Source organism: Nycticebus coucang, chromosome 3 (genome assembly GCF_027406575.1).
Source record: "Nycticebus coucang isolate mNycCou1 chromosome 3, mNycCou1.pri, whole genome shotgun sequence".
In the NCBI taxonomy this organism is placed as follows: domain Eukaryota; kingdom Metazoa; phylum Chordata; class Mammalia; order Primates; family Lorisidae; genus Nycticebus; species Nycticebus coucang.
Genome location: NC_069782.1, coordinates 9,581,719 through 9,605,946, shown reverse-complemented (window position 1 = coordinate 9,605,946; position 24,228 = coordinate 9,581,719). Strand labels below are relative to the sequence as shown.

At 52.7% G+C, this 24,228-nt stretch overlaps 1 protein-coding gene across 3 annotated transcripts; it reads right to left on the bottom strand.

Moving 5' to 3' along the window:
- Window positions 1-1,939: 1,939 nt before the first annotated feature.
- Window positions 1,940-24,005, bottom strand: CBX7 (chromobox 7). 3 transcript variants are annotated; one of them, XM_053582534.1, is made up of 6 exons: window positions 23,658-24,005; window positions 21,443-21,486; window positions 11,451-11,516; window positions 8,711-8,777; window positions 5,576-5,648; window positions 1,940-5,279 (listed from the first exon to the last, which is right to left on the bottom strand). In XM_053582534.1, the coding sequence occupies exons 1-6, from the start codon at window positions 23,724-23,726 to the stop codon at window positions 5,122-5,124; spliced, it is 477 nt and encodes a 158-aa protein (XP_053438509.1). In that variant the 5' UTR covers window positions 23,727-24,005; the 3' UTR covers window positions 1,940-5,121. The 3 variants fall into 3 exon arrangements, with proteins under 3 accessions (XP_053438509.1, XP_053438507.1, XP_053438508.1); XM_053582532.1 differs by having other exon boundaries at window positions 5,576-5,927; window positions 23,658-23,998; XM_053582533.1 differs by lacking the exon at window positions 23,658-24,005 and having other exon boundaries at window positions 5,576-5,927; window positions 8,711-8,824.
- Between the last annotated feature and the right edge of the window lie 223 nt (window positions 24,006-24,228).

The window sequence follows — 24,228 nt, the reverse complement described above, 5'->3', positions numbered from 1 at the left end:
GCCTGGGCAAAAGAACAAAACCCTGTTACTAAAAAATAAAAACAAAAAAATACAAAACAGTAATTTTGTTAGGAGATCAATTGTATAGTCTAGAAAAACAAATGAAATTGAAATGTGAAAGAAAAGGGCGGCGCCTGTGGCTCAGTGAGTAGGGCGCCGGCCCCATATGCTGAGGGTGGCGGGTTCAAACCCAGCCCTGGCCAAACTGCAACAAAAAAATAGCCGGGTGTTGGGGCGGGCGCCTGTAGTCCCAGCTGCTCAGGAAGTTGAGGTAAGAGAATCGCGTAAGCCCAAGAGTTAGAGGTTGCTGTGAGCCGTGTGACGCCACGGCACTCTACCAACGGCGGGCGGTACAGTGAGACTCTGTCTCTACTGTGGCTCAGTGAGTAGGGCGCCAGTCCCATATGCCGAGGGTGGTGGGTTCAAACCCAGCCCCGGCCAAACTGCAACAAAAAAAAAAAAAAAAAAAGAAAGAAATGTGAAAAAAAAAATACAGCAAAGCAGAGCAGTGTGAGGAGTGGATGTATCAGATACCTCCAGTGCCCCTCTTGGGCTAGCATCTCTGGTTTCAGCAGTGAGCAGGGTGGACAGTACCCTGTAGGTTTCTACTGGCACCAAGTCTTCCCTTCCCACCCTAGGCACTTCCAACACAAAAGACAGAGGTGACAGACAGGTGGAGGCTGGCATGTGCAAAGCTTAGAAGTTGGTGGCATTGGTTAGCACATCCAGGGGCAAGGCTCAATTCATTAGGGCCAGCCCTCGATGAACAATGCTCCCACCCCTTATCCTTCAGGAGTGGCCAATTCTGGGATATAATTGTACAGCTGATCCCAAGCAGAATCCCATCCCAACTGCTCAATAATACACCCTTGTAATAGCTTTTATCCTTCCCTGACCCATTCTAACCCCTAACCCCTCTCCTTGGATTAACTCCCAAATAAACTCCCTGCACAGGAAATCCTTGTCTCGGGCTCTGCTTTTGGTGCCAGCCATGTCAAGACACTTCAGAGGCTGGTGCTTCTCCGTCAGCCTCCATCCAGATTGTCATCTGCCCAGTTGCTAAACTGGAAACCCAGGTACAATCTTGACACCTCCTTGCCCTCACAGCAAACCAGTCACGTGTTGTTGATTCCCTCTCCTGCCCATGTACACATACCCCCACAGCTGTAGCCACCACCACCACTCTCCACCTGGACAGCTGTGGCAGCCTCTTCCCTGCCGCCTAACATCCTACCCACTCCCTCCAGCTTCTGTACCAAAATGTGGATGTGCTGCCAGGGCTCTCAATTTTTTTTTTTTTTTTTTGAGACAGAGCTTCATTTTGTCGCCCTTGGTAAAGAGCTGTGGCATCGTAGCTCACAACAACCTTAAACTCTTGGGCTCAAGTGATCCTCTTGCCTCAGCCTCCCAAGTAGCTGGGACTACAGGCACCCAGCTATTTTTTAGAGATGGGGTCTCACTCTGGCTCAGGCAATCCACCCACCTCAGCCTCCCAGAGTCGTATGATTATAGGCATGAGCCACTGTGCCCGGCCTTGGGCTCTTACTTTCTCTCTGACCAACTGAGCGTCCAGATGGGTATGCTAAGCTGGGGGCAGGGGACAAACAGTAGGTGAGCATTAGCCCTGTGACACTACTGTGTTCCAGAGCCTACAACTACAAAGACCTGAGTGAAGCTCTAAAAGAGAATACCCTTGGGGGGACAAAGAGGGAAGATGAAGAGGTCAGAAGCACATCCAGGCCTCTGAGGACACCAGGCTGGTGGCCTCACCCAGTGAAACTTCTGGTTCCCATCGTCACCTCAGTTAATCTGTGAGGCTCAGAAAACAGAAAGACTTGTCCAAAGTCATGGTCAGTGACTAGGGGATGTGGGAGCTAAACGCTAGGGCGGCACCAAGGACAGGTGCCCTTCCCTCAGCATAGTGGGGAACACCATTAGATGCAAAGATTAAATGTCCATGAGTTTTCTTTTCTTTTTAAATCATCTTTAATATATTTTTTTGCCTCATTTACCAGATAAATCATCTAAATAAATAGATGCTATACATCTCTTACCAATGTCAGTACAAAAATAAAACCACGCTCTATGCCCGCCCTGTCTCTCCCAGCACACTTGCTCAGAAAAGGCTTGTGCTTGGGATCAGCCCGCCCCGCCCCTCCCAGATACATTCATTTAGTCTGAACAAAGTCGAAGCTCATCTGTGCAAAGGAAGCGCTCTTGGGCTGAGACCTGGAGGCCGCTGGCGGGGCACTTAAAAGGCGAAAGCTCACCCACCTCAAAGATGCCTAGCGCCTTCCCCAGAGCAAAAAGAGAGGAGGGAATTGGCACTGGGGACTATCTCCCTAAGAGCAGTGATGATCCTGGAACCCTCCTGGGCTTGGCCACACAGTGCAAGTGGCCGTGCAGAGGTGGAGGAACATTTTCCCCATCCCGTCCCACTGCAAAAGAAAAAGTACCTACCGGTCTCTACATTCACAACAGGGAGAGGGCTGGGGGAATAAAGGCAGGTGGTCAAACACTTTCTGAGCCCTCCCCCCACCCCTAGGAGTACTGGCCTTCTGAGGAGGGTGTGTGGGGGGGGAGGTCACTATCTACTTTGCCCCTTCTGGGACACTCCAGGCTGGGAGGAGGCCTGTGTAGCCATACCCATAGATGACCTCACAGAAGTCACCTGTCCTGGGGGCACTCCTCCTAGCAGTCCACCGCCTGTTTCTGGCTCAAAGCAGCCCTCGAGCCACATGCTGCCCTGAGCTGGGCATCTTGGGCCCACTCATCCCAGGTCACCCTGTAGTTCAGCCCTCCCTGGGCCACAGGGTTCCCCCAAGGGCCACAAAGGACTGAGTTAAGAGGAAAAATGAGGTCTCCTGCTGCAGAAAGAAAAACAACTGCCTCATCCACAAAAGCCCCCTGAACCACAAACCTACAGATTGTACAAATAATTCTTTGAAAGTACCCGGGAAGCAGGAAGAGTCTGTGTCCCCTGGGGGTTGGGGAACAAGTGATGTCTCCTGGAAGCTGCCAGCCATGTCCTAAGCCAATGGAACAACACATCCAACTGGAGAGAGACCCCCAACTCTCATCTCCACCACCTTCACCCCGGCTGGGAGCAGAGTCTTCCCAACACCAAGCTTCCCCTTTCCCGACCCAGGACCCCACAGCTGGTGGGTCAGATTCCTGCCGCTCCTTCCTTTTCCTGCCTTAACCCATGTTCCTCTAGATTCAATTCCCTGGGCTGGGGGTGAATCAGGTCACCCCAACGGGGACTATCCCCCAATGGAAGCACTGAATTGACCCTGGACAACTAAGGATTAAGGAGGAAGGGGAGGGGGGAGAGAGAGAGACACACACGCACTGAGAGGTTTGGGAATTTTGCCAACAGAATACCCCAAACAGAAATGGGGCATAAGCCATCTTTGGTTTGGGACCTGGGGAAAGGGTGTGGGCAAAGAATCACCCTCTCTGTGCCTTAGCAGAGATCCTGCTGGCTTCCTGAGGACACAGCACGGGGCTGGGGAACAACACTGGGAAGGACAAGCAGGTTTTAAACTCTGGCCACACTCCACTCCCTGTTCAGATTACCCTGACATTGGTGGGAAGATGGGTATATGGTCTTTTCATGCTTCCTGATCTGGTTCTTTCTCTCCTACAGGACTGGGATGGAGGGAGAAGCCACTCCTCACTGGCAGGGAAGCTGCCAGCCCATAGGGCACCTTGTACAAGCTAGAAAACAAGCGCCTTCCTCCTGGAAGACACAGCTCCTCGCAAGGGCGTGGGGCTTGTGCACAGCCTGACACCATGCAGAGCAGCCCACCTCAGGAAGACACGGGGGAGGTTCCCCCACGGGAAAACAGTGTCAGCTTAGCTGTAGCATTTAGGTTGGATGGGAAAGGGACACAGAATGGAGGACTGGTTCAGGAGTTGAGGGATGCCCTGAGAAGGTGGCAGGCCACTCCTTCCCTCCCTGACTGCCTACACCCACACCACATCCAGCTCGAATGAGCTGGAGGAGAGGGCAGAAAAAGACAGGAGTCAGGGGGCTGAAAGGTCACCTGAGTCAGAAAGAACAAGAACTCCCCTGGGGAGGAAGAACAGGGCCCTAGTGTTTTAGCGCTTGTGCTGATGCAATGCACAACTTGGCAGAGGCTTGCACACCTGTAACCTAGCCGGGGGCAGCCACAAAACCACATCTGCATCCCAGCAGCAGAGATGCCATCGCACCCATGGCCAGGCCCCTGCCCTCTGCTGACCTCTGCAGTCAAACCAAGTCGGGGTAAATCCTATCACGTGATGCACATGCAAGGTGAGGTGAGGGTGGCGGGAACGTGGGGTGTTGCAGCAAGTTCTTTTGTGCTGTGAATCACCCCACGTTCACTTGGTCAGGTTCTAAAGCAGATTTGCAAGGCCCACGTGGACATGTCTGTAGACACACACGTTCTTGGGGATGTGTGGATGTACACGCCAAAGGCAGTGCTGCACACCTGTGCAGCTCAGCGTCATATTTCTGCACAGACCAGGTGATGGGGGAGGGTGGAGCACTCAGCAGAAGCGTCTCAGCTGGCAGCCTCCTCCCTGGGAAGGATACAGACCGCTCTGAAAGGGAGTGGACAATCTCAAACCCTTCCTCCTGTCCCTGCTTGGTGACTCAGTCACTTCTGGTCAAAGACAGCCTTGGCAGCCCACCACAGAGCTGGAGTGGAACTTCAAAACAGAGAACCCATCAAGAAAAGGGAAGGGGAAAACCAGCCACATGACTGGAGCAGGCTGCTCAAGGAAGCGGGCCTGGGCCTCCCAATGCTCCTGGAACTCCCAGAACCAGCCACTGCATCTCTAGAAAATGAGGACCTAGAGAATGAGGACGGAGGTGTACCAGGCAGGGAGGCCTCAGCCTGTCCTGCCCTCAGGATGATGCTCCAACTTCCAGAGCAACGCTTGGCCAGCCCTTGCCCAAGGCCTCTCTGTAAACACCCCTCACAGAGGGAAGGGCAGGGTGGGAAGATCTTCCCCTCTTCTTCTGCTCAGTTTTTCTTTTAAATAAAATAATTACCCCGCCCCCACCCTCCATCTCTGAAGTCCCCACCCGAAGCCCAAAAGAAACAGTTTAAGAGAGTAAAAAACGGTGATTCAGAACTTCCCACTGCGGTCTCGGAAGAAGCCCTCAGCTGCCTGGGCCTCCCGGAAGGTGACGGTGACGGAGTTGGCGGTGATGTCTGTCACAGTTACCTCACTTGGGGGGAGCGCAGGTGTCCAGGGAGGAGGCCCCTCGGCCAGGTCTGCCTCAGCTGCAGCAGTGAGACAGATAGGAAGGGCAACGCTGACAAGGTGGGCAGCTGGGGGCGGGTAGCAGCACACAGACCTCCCCAGCCACCTCCCCACGGAGTCCTTCCCTCTGCATCTCCAGCCAGCTCAGGGACTTGCTCTGGGGCGTCTGGACGTGAGAAGTACTCTAGGTTAGGTAGTAGGTCCACGTCCAGTCCTGACTGCCCCGGCCCGTGGCCTCACAAGCACTTGGTACCCTCTCTGGACCTGATGACCCACAGGGACCTTTTCTAGCTTTGACTGTCTCTGGGCTGCTTACCCTCCTCCTCAGGGGGCTGCTCGGTGGGCTCCCACTCGCTGGCCGCCTGCAGGGCGTCTGGGGCCGGTGACTCCTGCAGGAAGAGCTCCCGTCGATGGCTGTGACTCTCCAGGTTGGGCCCGCGGGGTGGGAACTTCTTGCGTGAGAGCCGCAGGTACTTGTGGGCCTTGCGCGGCTTGCGGAGCGGGAAGGGCAGGGTGGGCACCAAGGGGCCCTTGTCCACCAGCTCGGGTGCCCCCGCCTTGACCACCCCCTCGGGGCTCCCGCTGCCGAGTGGGCGCGTCAGAGAGAAGCAGAGCTTCTCCTTGCCCTTGGCCTTGTGGGAGCTCCGCAGGTCCATGCTGTACAGCCGCTGCAGGGGCAAGCCAGGGCAGCTCGGGTCAGCCCCGCCTCCCCCATGGCCACGCCTCTGCTCATGCTGCTCCTCCCACCGGAGCCTCGAACCCACCCACACAACCAGTCCTCAGCTCCCAGGTAGGGCCAGCCATCACCCCTCCTCCCCCAGTCCCTAGCGCACACCGCCATGGACCCCAGGGGCCCCCAGCAGCCTTATCTCCTTGGAACTGGGGACACCAACCTGTGATAGGCAGCAGAGGGCCACACAAAGGTACAAACTGAAGACTGACCGATGAGAAACTAATCAGGACTTACGAAGTGGATAAATTAAGGAGTTGTTCTTCATTTTAGGAAAGGTATCTGTGTTCATTAAAGGACCTCCAAGGCTGAAAATACCGGCTTGCTGGGGAGACGGTGGGGGCAGAGGGCAAAGAGTGTGCTCTAGAGTCCAGGCCTCTGCTGACTCCCTGCCCCACCTTTGGTGAAACAGAGCTGGAGGGCCAAGTTCGTCTGCCGTCAAGGGCTGGAGTCTGTAATTTGGGGATTTGTCCTATTGATTTTGGGAGAATTTACATGAATCCAAGAAAGATCCTTGGTGCCAAGATGTTGGGAGATCCCAGATCACTCTCGGACAGCAACTTCTAATGTTACCTGTTAGCAGAGACCAAGCACTCCCAGGAAGAAAGTGAGGCTTTAGATGGGACCTGTGAGGTTGAACACCTCCAAGCTGGGGGCAGAGATGACTTTTCCCTGTCGTGGGAACCATATCCAGGGGAAGGTTGCTGTGGTGAGGGGAGGAGGGCTGAACTGGGAGGGGCTGGGAGGTGGGTCCCAGAGGCAGCTTATTCTAAGTCACTCTTCCCACCCTGCTAGCAGGCCAGCGCCAGCCCAGTAACATCCTCATTCTGCACGGCACATTCTTCCTTGTCCTTCGCCACCTCATCATGAGACAACTGCAGCTACTGGAAGGGATGCGGGGTCAAGGGTCAGCTGTGTGACCCCAGGCCTCCCTCAGCCTCAGTATCTTCACCAGTGAAATGGTAGCCAGACTCCAAAATGGTCCCCAAAGGCATCCGCCTCCTGGAATTCACACTCCCATGTTGCTTCCCTGGAGGAATACTGTGGTGTGACTTCCAAGGTCAGGTCATAAAAGGCACTGCAGCTTCTTCCCTGCTTGCTCTCTCAGATCACCCCTCAGGGAAGCTAGTGGCAGGCTGTCAGGACCTCTGGCGGCCCTCTTCAGAGGTCCACCTGTTGAGGAACCAGCCCCCGCCAACATCCAGCACTGATTCGCTGGCCCTTGAACAGCCACCAGAGAGGTAGATCCTGCAGCCCCAGATAACTGCAGCCCTAGCTGATATCCTGACTGGAACCCAAACTAGAATTGCTAAAGAACCAGCTAAAGCACTCCCAAATTCCTGACCCACAGAAACCATGTGAAATAATAAATATTTATTACTTGAAATTGCTTGGTTAGAGTGGTAATTTATTACACAGCAAGAGGTAAATTCATACACCTGCCCTGTAGGTTTGGTATATGGATGAAATGTGTTCATCTGTGAAACACACCAAAGAGCCCATGTCTGGCGATGGTCACTTCCCTTCCTAGGCCAATTCACGTCAAACCTCGCAGAACACACTCACTGCCAAGAAGGGAGGCCACCACTCTGGTGAAAGCCTTGGAGGGGCTGGTAGACTTGATGTGGCTCACGTGCACACAGACCAAGAATCCTTATTTCCTGGCTTCAAATACTCCACCTGGGGGGCCAGGTGTTCTCCTCAACCTGAGTAAAGAGCTTGCCTACCATCACATAAGCATTTTCTTTGAGCACTGTGTCGCTGCTCAAAGTTTCAGATTTTGAAGCATTTCAGGTTTCAGATTAGGGATAGTCAGCCTGTGACTACATTGCTTCCAACTCCATTTGCTTTTCACAGCAAACCATCAATGTTGGCAAAATGCCCCCAAGACCTAAGACATGGGTGGCCTGGCAGGTTGCAGAGACTAGGTTCCCAAATGACAGAAGACAGGAAAAGGAAGCCCTGTAGATTTCTTCCTACTAAAAAATGACAGGTTTTGGGGGTCTGATATTCCAAGGTCATGGCTCCAGAATTTTAAGTCTCTGCTTTTTGGATTCTAAAATTCCAGGTTCCCATGTTTTCTCAGTTCTAAAGTTTTTATATATCTGGGATTCTCAAGTATTACAATTATGTATCTGGGGATTTTGAGCATCAAAAGACTCAAAGTTTTCAAGTTTTTCTCAAAGCAAGATTCTTTTTTTTTTTTTTGTAGAGACAGAGTCTCACTTTATGGCCCTCGGTAGAGTGCCGTGGCCTCACACAGCTCACAGCAACCTCCAACTCCTGGGCTTAAGCGATTCTCTTGCCTCAGCCTCCCGAGTAGCTGGGACTATAGGCACCCGCCACAATGCCCAGCTATTTTTTGTTGCAGTTTGGCCGGGGCTGGGTTTAAAACCACCACCCTCGGTATATGGGGCCGGCGCCTTACCGACTGAGCCACAGGCGCTGCCCTCAAAGCAAGATTCTAAGCTCTCAAATTTCTAGGGTTCCCTTAGCCACATGCCCACCCGCCTACCCCTACAGCACTGTCCACCCAGGCTGTCTTCCCTGGGCATGAGACCCACATCCAGCCTTTTCTCAACTCCTTCCCTCAAAGCTTACCCCCCAAGTGCCCCAGCCCACAGTGCCCTGGGTGGTTCTGGGGAGGGGAAGTGCCTCTCAGGGGTGGGGGCCCAGTGGCTGGGGAGGGAAAGGAAGGAGGCACAAAGGCAGGCCAGTTACCTGCAGCAGAAGCCGCTTGGGTTTCGGACCTCTCTTCCTATACCCCGACGCTCGGTCTCTCTCCTCTCTGGGGTGCAAAGCAGGTAGCAGAAGAAAAGGAAACACGGATGACATCTAAGGGAAAGCAAGGTGTCCGCTTCACCGCCCCCTGGCTGCCTGACAGGGAGGGGACACGCCCTCTAGCCTATCCCACCAATCCTCCTCACTGTCCTGCTAGGGCTATTATGACAATGGGGTCAAATGCTCAACTGCCAGGACCCTGGTCTTCCCATCTAATGAATGGGGAGGGCACTGGTCTCAATCATTGAGGTGGGACTCCTATAGCATTTCCAAAAATGTGTAGGCCATTACTGCGCCCCAGGGCCACATGAGGGCTCTGCTCTGAATGGTACTGGAACCCCTCCAAAAATGCAGCTCCAGTTTCTACTCTTAGGAGAGTAACACAAAACCTGTCAATCAGATTTGCCTTGACTGTCCTAGGGGAGCTGATGAGACTGGCAATCGTTCTGCAATTGAAGCTCAGCCCATCCTCCCGCCATGTGGAATCTATATGAACTTGGGACAGAGGATAGGCTCCTACCTTGTCTGTACTATCTAGTCAGAGGACAAGTTAAAAATTAGCCTGTATTGAGAGCCTAAGAGATGCCAGACTCGCCACTGGCTGTGTTTCCCACATATCAAAACACACAAACATGGGCGGCGCCTGTGGCTCAAGGAGTAGGGCGCCGGTCCCATATGCCGGAGGTGGCGGGTTCAAACCCAGCCCCGGCCAAAAACCACAAAAAAAAAAAAAAACACACACACAAACACAAGGCACAAGTTGAGGCCACACCTGACATACACAAGACAACACAACCAGGGACTCCAAACAAAAAAAGCCAGAAGTAGGGTCATTTCACTTTGCCTCCGACCTCAGCTCATTCCATCTATACTTTTTTTTTTTTTGTAGAGACAGAGTCTCACTTTATGGCCCTCTGTAGAGTGCCGTGGCCTCACACAGCTCACTGCAACCTCCAACTCCTGGGCTTAAGCGATTCTCTTGCCTCAGCCTCCCGAGCAGCTGGGACTACACATCTATACTTTTTGTAGCCGCACCACAGAGGCCACATGGACAATCACAAAGAAGGCAGAGGTCGGAAGTCCACCCTCTCCCCTTTCTGGTTGTGTGAACTGGGCTGGTCTCTCAATCTGAGTGTAGTATAAACCGGTGAACCCCATAGTGACTATTCCTGTCTTCTGGGCAGGAGCTGCCACACCCCACAGGACACCCATCTCCATGGCAGAGGGGAAAGGGCACCTGGCACCACTCTACACCTTGACACCTGCCCCTGCTCTCCGCCACAGATGCCAAGACATCCTGCAGGATTCTCCTGAGTGTAACACCTGTGGACCAAGCCCCATCCCACCCCCACCTTGCACTTGGGAAGTGGAGAGAAGCTGTGGGACAGGAACACCCTGATTTTTAAAGGAAAGAACAAGGAAAATTTGTCCTTGAATCAGTGACAGGAAGCCTCCTGGGAGAGAAGCAATGAGAATCCAGCAGTCAGAGGCAACAGAAAAGCATCTGACCCCAAGTCAGGAGCCTGGCTGAGTCCGTGTCCGGCAGGTTCCCAGCTGTGAGGTTCCTGCATAGGAGCTCTCCCCTCCAGGGCCAACGTTTTCTCATCTGCCAAATGAGATCTGCATGCCCACCTCAGGAGGCTGCCATAAGGGGCCAAATACAAACAATTCTGCGACGTGGTCCCACTCTGTATAGGGTCAGCAGGCTGGGGAGAGGCAGAGGACCTGGGGCTGCCCTCTGGCATGGGGAAGTAAGGCTGGGTACATGCAATGGAAGAAGACCTCCACAGAGCACTGGCAGAGATGAGTTTGTCCAAGGCCGCTTGGCTCAGAGGTAGCCAAGGGGGACAGGCTGGAGCTCAGAAATTCTGGCTCCAGTTCAGGTATGGCAGCTATAATCCCACCACTCTGGGAGGCCAAGGTGGAAGGATCACTTGAGGAGCTCAAGATCAGCCTGAGCAAGAGCAAGACCCCTGTCTGTACAAAAAAATAGAAAAGTAAGCCAGGTGTGGTGGGCACCTGTAGTCCCAGCTACTCAGGAGGGTTAGGCAGGAGGACTGTTTGAGCCCAGGAGTTTGAGGCTCCTGGAGCTAGGCAGAAGCCATTGCATTCCACCCGGGGTCCCACAGGGAGACTCTTACCTAAAAAAGAAGAAAAGGAAAAAGGGAAGGGGAAGGGGAGAAAAAGAAGAAAAGGAAAGGCTCCACAGCTCACACATTTGTTTGTCCTTTTCTTAGCTGAACTTCAGAGACCTTCCATCTAGTTTGAGTTTCCTAAGAGCTCTTATATCAGACCTGTCGCCACCAGCATTCCTGACATGGCCACTCACTCCAACACTGGGCACCTTTGTGAAGCATTTTCACATTTTTCACCAAAACTGAAAACTCTTATAGGTCCCCTGTAAAATTTTGCCCTGGGGAAACTGGAATTATTCAGGGTGGCCCATTTTATAGCACAGGGACTGAGTAAAGGCAACGACTGGCAATAGGAAAAAGACGCAGAGTCTGCGGCTGCCCTGGGACTCTGTGCCCGCCAGCTTCCCCAGCTGCACACAGCCTGGACTACCCTGGTCAGACACCCCACTCTGCCCCCAATGACCAGAGCCAGCCAGTTCTGGGCTCCCTGGGAAGCCTTGGAGTCAGTCCTAAGCCCAGCCCAAGGCAGGCAGAGGACCCCTTACTTCTCCTCATAGGCCATGACGAGGCGGGGGTCCAGGATGTGCTCTTCTGGCTCCCACGTGCTGTACCTGGGGAGAGGAATGAAAGGTCAGAGCCCCCTGCTTCCACTTGGCTTCACAGAGCTTATAACTGCTGAGCCAGGGCCCACTGCAGGCCTTTGCCCCATCCTGGTAAGATGTCACTATCACCTGCTCCAAGGAGCTGACCTAGCCTGGCCCTCCTGAGAGCTCTAGCAACCCCAGAGCTGCTCTTACTCATACCACACTATCATGTGACTGGCTGTAAGTCCCCATTAGCCCTCATGTCCATTTGAGCCCCTTGGTGCCTGGAAGACAGCAAGCCCCTGTAAGGCCCAGGAACCTTCCTCCAGCAGGCGAGAGAAGGTAGCAAGGAGCTGGGGCTCTGAAGACATGAGGCCTGGGTTCAAATCAACTCCATCCCTAACGGGTTGTGTGACTTTTAGCAATTTACTTTAACAGCTCTGTACTTCAATTTTCTCATCTGTATAGAACTCTTGTGCTGCTTTAATGCATTCAAAGTGCTTAGAGCTGCTTGGTTTTGCAAGTGCCCTATGTCTCCCGCTGCTGTCCCCACCCTTCAAGTCCCAGCCCCAGCCTGGTCTCCGTACCCCACCCCAGATCACACCTGAAGTTCGCTTGTCTCTGGGCCTGGCATATAGCAGGCATTTGGTAAGTATCTAGTGACCGAATGGCTCTGCAATCCTACGCAGGCCCACTTGGTATTTTGCTACAGAGCTCATCCATCTGTGGTACCACCTTGGTGAGACCTGTCACATTCTCATTCCACCTCCACTTGTATCTAGGGTATTTGCTTTTAAAGCAGCTCATTTTTTTGTTTATTGTAAAAGCTAACTATGAAAAAATCAGCATCCCTCACCACAGGTACAAGTATAACAATTTTCTCAATTAAAAATATTGTGTGGGGGGCAGCGCCTGTGGCTCAGTTGGTGGGGCGCCGGCTCCATATGCCAAGGGTGACGGGTTCAAGCCCGGCCCCAGCCAAACTGCAACCAAAAAATAGCCGGGCATTGTGGCGGGCGCCTGTGGTCCCAGCTACTTGGGAGGCTGAGGCAAGAGAATCGCTTAAGCCCAGGAGGTGGAGGTTGCTGTGAGCTGTGTGAGGCCACGGCACTCTACCGAGGGCCATAAAGTGAGACTCTGTCTCTACAAAAAAAAAAAAAAAAAAAATATTGTGTGGGTAGGGCAGCGCCTGTGGCTCAGTCAGTAAGGCGCCGGCCCCATATACCGAGGGTGGTGGGTTCAAACCTGGCCCCGGCTGAATTGCAACCAAAAAAATAGCCGGGTGTTGTGGCGGGTGCCTGTAGTCCCAGCTACTCGGGAAACTGAGGCAAGAGAATCACTTACGCCCAGGAGTTGGAGGTTGCTGTGAGCTGTGTGATGCCACGGCACTCTACCCAGGGCCATAAAGTGAGACTCTGTCTCTACAAAAAAAAAAAAAAAAAATGTGTGGGTGGTGCCATAGCTCAGAGGGTAGGGCGCCGGCCACATACACCGAGGCTGGCAGGTTCGAACCCAGCCTGGACAAGCTAAAACAACGACAACTGCAACAACAACAAAAATAGCTGGGTGTCATTCATGGCAGGTGCCTGTAGTCCAGCTACTTGGGAGGTTGAGGCAAAAGACTCGCTTTACCCAGGGCGATAGTTTGAGACTCCATCTCAAGGAAAAAAAAAAAAAAAAGAAATAAAAGATATAAAAAAAATGTGTATGGTCATGTACAGCATAACGTTTTGGTTAGCAACAGACCACATACATGACAGTGTCCTGTAACATTATAATGGAGCTGAAAAAAATGTTATCACCTAGTGACATCTTTTTTTTTTTTTTTTTGAGACAAAGTCTCAAGCTGTTGCCCTGAGTATAGTGCCATGGATGGTGTCACAGCTCATAGCAACCTCCAACTCTTAGACTCAAGTGATTCTCTTGCCTCGGTTTTTGTATTTTTAGTAGAGACAGGGTCTCAATTTTTGTTCAGGTTGATCTCAAACTTGTGAGCTCAAGCAATCCATCTGCCCCAGCCTCTCAGAGTGCTAGGATTATAGGCGTGAGCCACTGCGCCCCGCCTTTTTTTTCTTAGACAAGAGCCTCATTTTGTCTCCCTTAGTAGAGTGATGTGACGCCACAGCTCACAGCAACCTAAAACTCTTGGGCTTAAGCAAGTCTCTTGCCTGAGCCTCCCAAGTAGCTGGGACTACAGGCGCCCACCACAATGCCTGGCTATTTTTAGAGATGAGGTCTCAGTCTGGCTCAGGCTGGTCTCGAACCTGTGACCTCAAGCAATCCACCCACCTTGGCCTCCCAGAGTGCTGGGATTATAGGCGTGAGCCACTGCACCTGGCCTCTAGTGACATCTTCATGTTCTCAAAACCTGTGGCTTTAAGGAAACTTGTGGCCTTCCTGGTCCTTAATAGTGGCCTTCTGACTGAATCCAAATTTTACATACAAACCCTTTTATTAAAAGGAGCAACAAAGAACTAGGAAGCTTTTTTTTTTTTGCCTCCTTTGGTACTTAAAAAAGAACAATCTCTTTTTATTTTTGTTTTTTTTTGAGACAAAGTCTCATTATGTCGCCCTGGATAGAGTGCTGCAGCATCACAGCTCACAGCAACCTCAAACTCTTCGGTTTAAATGAGTCTCTTGCCTCAGCCTCCCAAGTAGCTGGAACCACAGGTGCCCACCACAATGCCTGGCTATTTTTGGTTGCAGTTGTCATTGTTGTTTAGCAGGCCTGGGCTGGGCTTGAATCTGTCAGCCTCAGTGTACGTGGCCAACACCCCACTCACTGAGCTACGGGTGCTGAGCCTTAAAAAAAGACAATCTTGAATTCAGCAAGTCACAGGTTTCCCCCTCCTGGCCTAAATGAAAGTGTGTGTTTATGTCCTAGTTTTTTTTTTCTTTTAGAGATAGTCTTTGTCACCCTTGGTAGAGTACCATGGTGTCACAGCTCACAGAGACCTCCAGCTCTTGGGCTTAGGTGATTCCCTTGCCTCAGCCTCCCAAGTAGCTAGGACTACAGGCGCCTGCCACAACGTTCAGCTATTTTTTTTGTTGCAGTTTGGCCAGAGCTGGGTTCAAACCCACCACCCTTGGTATATGGGACCAGCGCCCTACTCACTGAGCCACAGGCGCCGCCCTTATGTCCTAGTTTTTAACAAAAAAGTTTACAAAGTAAAGAAAAAAATATTAAAACAGTTTATAGGCCAGGCGCAGTGGCTCATGCCTGTAATCCTAGCACTCTCGAAGGCCAAAGGGGGTGAACTGCTTGAGCTCAGGAGTTCGAGACCAGCCTGAATAAGAGACCCCATCTCTACCCCCATCTCTACTAAAAAACAAGCCAGGCATTGTGGCAGGTGCCTACAGTCCCAGCTACTCAGGAGGTTAAGGCAAGAGAATTGCTCAAGTCCAAGAGTTTAAGGCTGCTGTGAGCTATGATGCTATGGCTTTCAACCCAAGGTGACAGAGTGAGACTCTGTTTCTTTTTTCTTTTTTGTAGAGACAGAGTCTCACTGTACCGCCCTCGGGTAGAGTGCCATGGCGTCACACGGCTCACAGCAACCTCTAACTCTTGGGCTTAAGCGATTCTCTTGCCTCAGCCTCCCGAGCAGCTGGGACTACAGGCGCCCCCCACAACGCCCAGCTATTTTTTTGTTGTTGTTGCAGTTTGGCCGGGGCTGGGTTTGAACCCGCCACCCTCAGCATATGGGGCCGGCGCCCTACTCACTGAGCCACAGGCACCGCCGAGACTCTGTTTCAAGAAAAAAAAAAGTTTATAAACACATGAAGAAAATATTTTTGTACAGCTGTACAATGTGTTCGTGGTTTAGGCCAAGTGTTAATTACAAAAGAATAAAAAGATTTTTGTAAGAATTTATCCCTTCAGGCTTGGCGCCTATAGTTCAGCGAGTAGGGCGCCAGCCACATGCACTGAGGCTGGTGGGCTGGAACCCAGCCCTGGCCTGCTAATCAACTATGACAACTCAACAAAAAAATAGCCCAGCGTTGTTACAGGTGCCTATAATCCCAGCTACTTGGGGCTGAGGCAAGAGAATCGCTTGAGCCCAGGAGTTTGAGATTGCTGTGAGGTATGATGCCAGGGCACTTTACTGAGGATGACATTGTGAGACTCTGTCTCAAAAAAAAAAGAAAAAAAAAGTTTAGCCCTTCACTCACTCCCTGACTTACTCAGAATAACCTTCAGTCCTGTAAGCTCCATTCAAGATAAGTACCCTGAACAGGTATGCCATTATGCTGTATTTTTCTTGAGTCTTTTCTTCTTCTTTTTTTTTTTTTTGTGTGTGTGTGGTTTTTGGGCCGGGGCTGGGTTTGAACCCGCCACCTCCGGCATATGGGACCGGTGCCCTACTCCTTGAGCCACAGGCGCCACCCTCTTGAGTCTTTTCTATGTTTAGCTATGTTCAGATACACAAATACTCACCACTGTATTATGATTCCCTACAGCATTCAGGACAGTAACATCTTCTACAAGTTTGTAGCCTTGGAGCAATAGGCTACACACACATATAGCCTAGGTGTGTGGTAGGCTACACCTCTAGGTGTGTCTAAGTACATTCTATGCTGTTTACACAATGACAAAATCACCTAAGCATGAATTTCCCAAAACGTATCCCTGTCACTGAGAATGACTATATATACAAATATAAAGTACACATGTATATAAAATACATATACACGAAAACAAAGCAATGTTCTCTTATCCTGGGAGGTGCCTGGATGTAGGGAGGGCTTAGGAGGCAGAAAAGCCAGGTAGAGTGCTTGCCCCTGGTGCTTTCTAGTGTGTCCAGCTATAGTCTTCAGCTTAACCTGTCCCCAGACATCTCTTGTGAGAGTTAACAGTAGTCCAATGCAGAGCAACAAGCTGCCCAAAGACAGAATGCTTTCCTCCTCTTTTCTAACACCTGGGCACAGCTCCTTCTGCCAGGTATGTAGGCTCTCAGGACCTGGCAATGAGGACCATGCTATGAGTACTGCACAGGGCACTCCATACTGCACAGGGCACTCCATACTCCACAGTCTGACTTTCCTTCCTTTGTGTCTGCTTTGCCTTTAAAGTGCTAATACTGGGGCTGCGCCTCTGGCGCCAGTAGTCCCAGCTACTCGGGAGGCTAAGACAATAGAATCACTTAAGCCCAGGAGTTGGAGGTTGCTGTGAGCTGTGTGAGACCACGGCACTCTACTGAGGGCCATAAAATGAGACTCTGTCTCTACAAAAAAAAAAAAAAAAAAGTGCTAATACTGGAGTGCCCTGTCCCTCCCTCCTTTAAGAGACAGGTCCTGACATCACTCCCATGCTGTCTTCTGCCAGTAGGACTAGCTCTCCTCCTGCTGCCTCCATGGGCCTTACATTGCACTTGGCCCCCACCATAACCATGGATGGATCCAGGGACACCCTAGCAGGCAAAGCCAATCCCTCCCAAAGTATCCAGTGCAGGCCCAGTGGCCCCCTCAATGGGAAGGGCTGTGGAAGCCCCTGCCGCCTTTGTTCACCCCTGCAGAAGTGCTCAAAGTGAAACTGAAGCCCAAACTACAGTATAAGCAACCACAATCCTCCCCTCAAATAGCAGTTGAATCTCCTCAACCATAACTAGCAAGAAGGGAAATTTTGTGCTCCTCCTGTGCGTTATCTTACCCTCTCTCTAGCTGTTGAAATGCAGCGTCTAGGCCTCCCGCCCTGACAGTTTTTAGCCGATGTGGCTGCTGTGTGATTTCTGGGAAGTCCCTACCCTTCTCTGGACCTCAATTTCCTCATATGAAGAATAACCAGCCTCACAATAACTGCAGGCTCGCCGACTACTGCTGGGAACTGATGCCTCCTCCAGAATACTCTGACGAGGTAGGTTCTTCAATTATTACCCCCATTTTACAGATAAAGAGAGGAATAAGCAACTTGCCCAAGGTAACTGAGCCAGTAAGTGGCCAGTCTGTGGATGGAACTCAAGTTTGCCTCTCAGCCACCCTCTACCTTCCGGCCCTTCACCGCGCCATGACACCAGGGAGAAGAGGTTTGCCCGACTGCCCTGGTTCTCAGGGTCTAGCTGGGGCCTGGCACACAGCAGTTGCACGGAAAGGGTCCGCCGGGTTGGGAAGGGGACCATTTCTGGATGGCGCAGCTGGAGATCTGGTTCAGCTCTGTACTGGACACAGTGGGGTGCTCGCACCGAGTCAACCTTTTGGACGCCAGGCCCGCAAACTGGAGGCCGCACGAGGGGAAGCAGCTTCGCCAATGGCTGGGCTCATAAAGACAGAGAGCGCACCGCAGGAGGGCCACAGCTAGGCGACATCAGGAGCCCAGTTGGGGAGTCGACCGTCCCAGGGAGGGGAAGGGGTAGGATGAGATAGGGCGGGGTGGGGCGTGTTCCGCTCGGGCCCCGCCCCGCAACCGGGCGGCCGAGCGCGCGCGCGCACGCACGCAGGGAGGGGCACGCACCGGGATTACGCGGCCAACCAAGAGGCGAGGGCGGGGACAGCGCGCGCCGGCTCCGAGATAAACACGGCCACGTGACTGCCGCCCCGCCCCCAGCCCGGTAAACAAGCTCGCGGGAACCCCGCCTGAGCCCCCAGCCGCGTAGGTCCCGCCCTACTGGGACCAGGCACCGTCGGGGGGGAAGGGCACCAGCAGGTGGAGAACCCCCCCGCCCCTCAACCGGCCTTCGGCTGGGGGACTTGGGGGCGGGGAGCTGCGGGAGTAGGCGGGTGGAACAACCCACGGACCCCGCATGGCCGAGCCAGTTCCCGTTCCTCACTCTAAAGTTACCCAAAAGAAGCACTGAGGTGGGCTCAGGTCCAGATTGTGGGGTGCGGCCCTGCTCAAGTGACTCACCGTTCTGTGGCCACATCCTAAAGTGGGGCTACCAATCATCCTTGTTGCTTAGGATTGTTGTGAAGATGTGATGTGTTAAGTAAAGCACTTCCGTCAGTGCGGTACATAATAAAAGCAAATAAGCATGGGTTAATTCAATTTTGAAAGCCTAGAGTGCATAAATCTGCCACTCCTAACCCCAGCCTCAGGGAGGAATTAGCTCCTCCTCTGCCCCTGGCCGGGTGTTAACAAATCTCATCCGGTCTAAGGTAGTCTTCAGCAAGGCCCAGTGGGGTTAGGGCCTCAATTTTACAGGTGGGGAAATGGAGGCAGAGAGGGTGAAGGTTTTGCCCTGGGTCACACGGCTGGTATATGTACACAACCAGAATTCAAAAGCAGGGTGGTGTAGCTCCCACTGAACTTCACAAAAGGTTCATCACAGACAAGAGACTCCTGGTCACAGAGCTGGCTGAGTTATCACAGGGGTAGGCCAGCTGTATGACCCTAGGCCTAGCAGACTCTTGTCTGCTGTGGGCTTCAGTTTCTCTATCTGTAAAATGAGTTACTAGGAGGCAATTAAAAGAGCCAATGCCTGGCTTATAATAGGAACTTACTGATTGGCCTGGAGGATGCAGCCAGTCCAACTACCTACTTCTGCCCTCTTTCTCAGCCTCTTCCTCATGCAAGTTCCCCTGAGAATGGGGGCTGAAGACAGCTGGCTCCCCTGCTTCTTCTGAGACTGACTTCTATCTTCCTCCAAGACCAGCGACAACTGCCAGCCACACTTGCCTCGTGCCCATATCATGGAGGCACCATGGATGGCATAATGTGGGCACCACACGGCATATAGTTGGGAGTTATATTCTTGTGATGACCCACCCCTCTCTAGGCCACAATTTCTCTATCTGAAAAATGAGAGGACTGATCTAAATACTTTCTAAGGATGCTTTGAACTCCTCTGAAGAGTGAAATACCCTAGGTCCCCTTGCTGGCTGGGGTAAACAAAAGCAAAAACACAATCTAGATATCTGTCTATCTAACTTTGCACTAACAGCAAATGTTTACTAAAGCACTTGGTCTGGGCTGAGCATGCATCAAGCAACTTACATCCATCATCTAATCTGCACAACAGCCCTGCAAAAGAGGCTTCATTAACCCAACATGAAGACAGGGAGCAAGCAGAGGCCTAGCCACACTGGGGACCCACCCAAGGGTTCACAGCTGTTAGGTGAGCTCCCAGGCCTGGAACCCAGACCAAAGCAGGTGGGACAGAAGGCATTTAGTCAAACAGAGTTTCCAGAACCATTAGGGGTCACTTGGTGGTCATCCTGAAGGCCCATCTGGTGGTCTCAGAAGAAACCAATGGGCCTCCAGGCTAGGGACAGCACAGGCCACCAGAAACATGGTGGACTCTTCTCTTGGAGCCCTAGTTCCTTCCCTCCTAACCAAAGTTCTGGTCAGCAGATGTAGTCACATCTACGAACTCCTCATTAATAAGGGCCTCTGTTTAGAGAAGGAAATTCTTCAAAGGATGGTGCCTCCAGAGAAGGAAAAATAGCCAACAGTGCCTTGAAAGCCAACAAGCTGGTGACCACAGCTAGAACTCGATGTCCCAGTGCAGAAGCTAAGAGGCCGTTCCCGGGGCCTCGGCACTTCCACTGCTCACCCTGGGCAGCTCCCTTTACTGCCCTGTTCACCCAGGCCAAAAGTCTATCTTTGATCAGCCTGAGGCTCCTCCTTCAGCCCCCAAGGGTATTTGGGAAGAGAGAACAGGGGTTGCAGTGGGAGTGAAGGTAGATCATATTATCTACATGCCAGCCACTAACCCCAGTCATCAGGATCCGATGGTCACCCGGAACATATATGCCCAGGCCTTTCACCTCTAAGTACCCTATGAAAGGAGAGCAGAGTGTGGGTCTACTGAACACTGAACGCATTTTGCAGAGAGGAAGCTGAGGCTCTATGGGCTGGCTGTCTTCCCCTCTGCTGTCTCTCCCTGTCATTCCCCCAGAACCAGGACCCAATACCAGGTCAGCTTCCAGCAGCAACACAGCAGAAAATCCCAGTCTCAACAGCAGAGGCTTGTTGCACAGGGGGTTTCCAGGAGTCAGTCTCCTGGAGGCAAGGCAGGGAGGTGGGGCACCCACAGGCCAATAAGGAAGTCCTAGGATTTGCTTGGTCCCTCCCCCTCCCAACAACTCCCTGCTGGGAAGTGATTAGTTGGTCGGCATTCTGGATTGGGCCTCAGCAGGAGAGGTCTTAGCTCCCTGCCCCCAACTCTGACGGGGAAGCCTAGGAAAGCACAGAGGAGGTACCTGAAGACAGAAAGGCCTAGTTCAAGTCCCAATTCTGCCTCCACTTGCTGTGTGACCTAAGGCAAGCTGCTTATCCTCTGAGCCTGTTTCTGCATTATCTAGAGAGAGCATGATCACACCTACCTCACATGGCTCTATGGCATTGGTTCTCAACCTTCCTAATGCCACAACCCTTTAATACAGTCATGTTGTGGTGACTCCCAACATAAAATTATTTTTGTTGTTACTTCATAACTGTAATTCTGCTACTGTTATGAATCGTAATGTAAATATCTGATATGCAGGATGGTTAGGTGACCCCTGTGAAAGGGTTGTTCGACTCCCAAAGGGGTCTCGATCCATAGGTTGAGAACTGCTGCTCTATGGGAACCTACTCTGTAGGTCCTGCCAGGCACTGAGGATTCTTACCCCACTGCTGGACTCCCCTTGTGCACCCAGCACTGTACTTATTTATTGCGGCTCAGGGCCCCCTCTTTCTGGCCAGCAGCCATCTCTGATGTGGAGATGCTAGGCCTTCACCTCCCGGGTTCCAGAAAAGCAAAAGGATGAGAAGGGAGAAAGGAAGGGAGGAATTGGGAGGAGAAGCTCCAACCAGAAGATAGGTCCCAACACTGAGGAGGCAGATTGAGAAAAGAAACTAGAGACCCGCCTCGAACCTCAGGGTTCCAAGCCCCTCAGCCAGCACAGTAAAAACCAAGGCCCAGGAAGACAATAATTTAATCAATGCCAGCTGTCCAGTTACTAGAGCAGCTGGAGCTACAAGCTGGCCAGGGGAGGGGGAGGCACAGGTAGACAGACAAACACACACAAAGGAGCCTTACTTTGGGGGCCATCCTTTCCACTTCACCAGATATTCGACTTTACCCTGCAAAGAGAGAGAACCAGACACAGTGAGACCCCCCCAATTGCCCCTACGACCACTCACAGGTCAGTATGGCCCAAAGGACCGCAGCCCCAAATCCTCTCTGTACACAGGTGTTCCCCAACACATAAAAGATAATCCAGGGACCCTCCATCCATCAGATCCTCACATATCCAGAGAATTCAAACTTTGGCTGATGCACAACCATCACAGACTGCCCTCCTGACTAGCACACAGGACAGCATCTGGTGCCAAACACCTCTGAGCCTCCAGTGGCCCAAGCCCAGAGCTTTTGTCACAGGGGGTGGGGGGTGGGGGTGGGGCACTGAGACCACATGGGGGCGTGAATGCACAGCCAAAGATCCATGGGGTCCCAGTGCCAAGATCATAACACTTTCCTCTTTGGATTGGAAGACTTTCCAAATCCTAGAAAATTCCTCCCTAGGATGTTCCTGGATTCTCCTCCCTGTGAGCTGAGTCTCTGGGAGAGGCAATGGGCCAGAGACTTTAGAACTCTCAATTCAAAAGACCCTGACATGACCCACAGGAGACTGAGAAAGAATCCACCTTCAGAAAGGAAGCCCTCCAGTTGTTAGAAAATAGAGCCAGGCTCCTCCCATCCTCACAGACAACATGGGCCCTTTAAGGTCCAACTGCAGTGGGTGAAGCCCCTCCATGCCAAAACTCTTAAGACCAAAACGTGACACCTTTCCAAAGAGACCTTCCAAAAGTCAGCCTTCTCTGGCTGACTTTTCCCATGCTGTCCCTCTCTGGCACTTTACAGTTCTATTTCTGTAGGGCACACAAGCTCCATCTGAAGGCATCTGTCTTTATTTCTCATTCATTGTGCCTCCCTCTGCAGAACACCAGCTCTCCGAGGGAAAGAATATATCCTTGGGGCTTGGAATGGTGTCTAGGACAGACCCTCAATAAATGTCTTAAGTCACTGGTTGAAGGAATAATGATCCTCGATCTCAGATCTCCGATTTGGGGGCGGGGCAGGGCCCCGGTAATCTCTGTACCTGCTTCAGGCTACACTACTTGAAAAGCACAGACCTTTGAGGAATAAATTAGACCTCTTTTAAGACACGGAAACCCTGGCGGAAGGGAGAAGAAAGAGGGCAGCCCCAATCATAAACTAAATCCCAAGCCAAGTTGAGAGGAGAAAAGATGCTCAGGACTCATTTTGCCCTTCATGCCTGGCACAAGACACCAGATCTACGGAAAGATGCACTGGCAACCAGCCCACATGAGCTCCTGCTCTACCTCTACCTTGCTGTGTGACCTTGAGCAGGACACATCCCCTGCCCAGTCCTCAGTTTCTGCCTCCATCAAATTTGAGGAGGTGATTGCTAAGGCCACTCCAGCTTGCCCCTGTAGCCTCCCAAGGGGCTGTGCAGAGAAGAGAAGGAAAAGAAGAAGAACTTTTCCCCGAAGGACTTCCCTAAACCCGACCTCCAGGTTTGGGTGAGCCCACTCCACAAATGTGCACAGGACATGAAGATGTCAGGCCAGGACAATCCAAGTCCAGCTCTGAAGTCAGGAGGACAGAAGCAGGACAGAAGTCTCCTTAAACCGTAGGGTGTTAAGTGAAGGCAAAGGCAGAGGGGGTGGAGCTTCAAAGATACCCTACACCGGAGAGGGGAAGAGGGAGATGGGGCTGGAAAGAGGGGGTTGGGGTGTGTGTGTGTAAGGGGTAGGGATCTGAAAAGGTCAAAGTCCAGCAGGAAAACTTCAGAGGCAAGAGGAAACTTTTCCAAAGGTCTATTTCCAGTTTCAAAGGACTTGGTGCCAAGAGTCCAGAGTCCTGAGTTCGAGACCCAGCTCTGACAGTAACACACTGGACAAGTCGCTTCAACTTGTGTCTCCACCTCCCCATATTTAGAATGAAAAGAGGATGAGGCAGGATGGCGCTCAGAATTCCTATATTCCGATCCTAATTTCCAGCTCAGGCGGGTTCAGCAGTCCCCAGCATCTCGGGGCGACAACTTTTATTCTACTTGCCCCACGGTGACAGGGAAACTGAGGCACAAGCTGGGGAGAAGAGCCCAGCAGCGTAGGGCTGCCTGGGGCCCCCGCCCCACCTTCGCCTTCGTCCCCAGAGCTTAGGGGGCGGTGCTGGGGACCAGAAGGGACCTCACAAGGGTTCTGGGAGCGCCCCCGGGCAGCCTCACCTTCCGCACGCGCTTTTTCCGGATGCTCTCCACAGCGAACACCTGCTCGCCGATGGCTGACAGCTCCATGCGGGGAAGCGGGCGAGCGGGCCCGGGGCCGGGCCTGGCCGGGCCGGGGGCGGAGCTGCGGGGCCGCGGCTACCGCGCGTGATGCTGGGGCCGGCGGGGTCCCAGTCACCCTAGTCTGGGCGCGCACGCGCACGCGCACGCGCGCACACCCCCTCGCGTTGCCTCACGCCGCCGACGTCCCATTTTTGAACCTGCGCAACGTTTTCCTCCTCGCCGGAGAGCGCGCGCGGGAGGGGGCGGGGCGGGAGCGCGCGGGCCGGCCAGCCGCCAGCTAAGCTCGCGCCCTACAAGTCAGCCCCGCCCTCCACGTTCGAGCCCCGCCCCTCCGTAGCCCCGCCCCTCCCCGCCCCCGCCAAAGACCGAGCTGAGAGCCGGGAGGTGCCGACCCGACCTGCTTAGCTCGCGTGCCCCAGTGCACCTGGCTGACGCTCGCGCGCCCCCTTTCGCCGCTCCGCAGCAGAGTGGGACGTGATCTTTAATACCAAGATGCAATTCCTAAAAT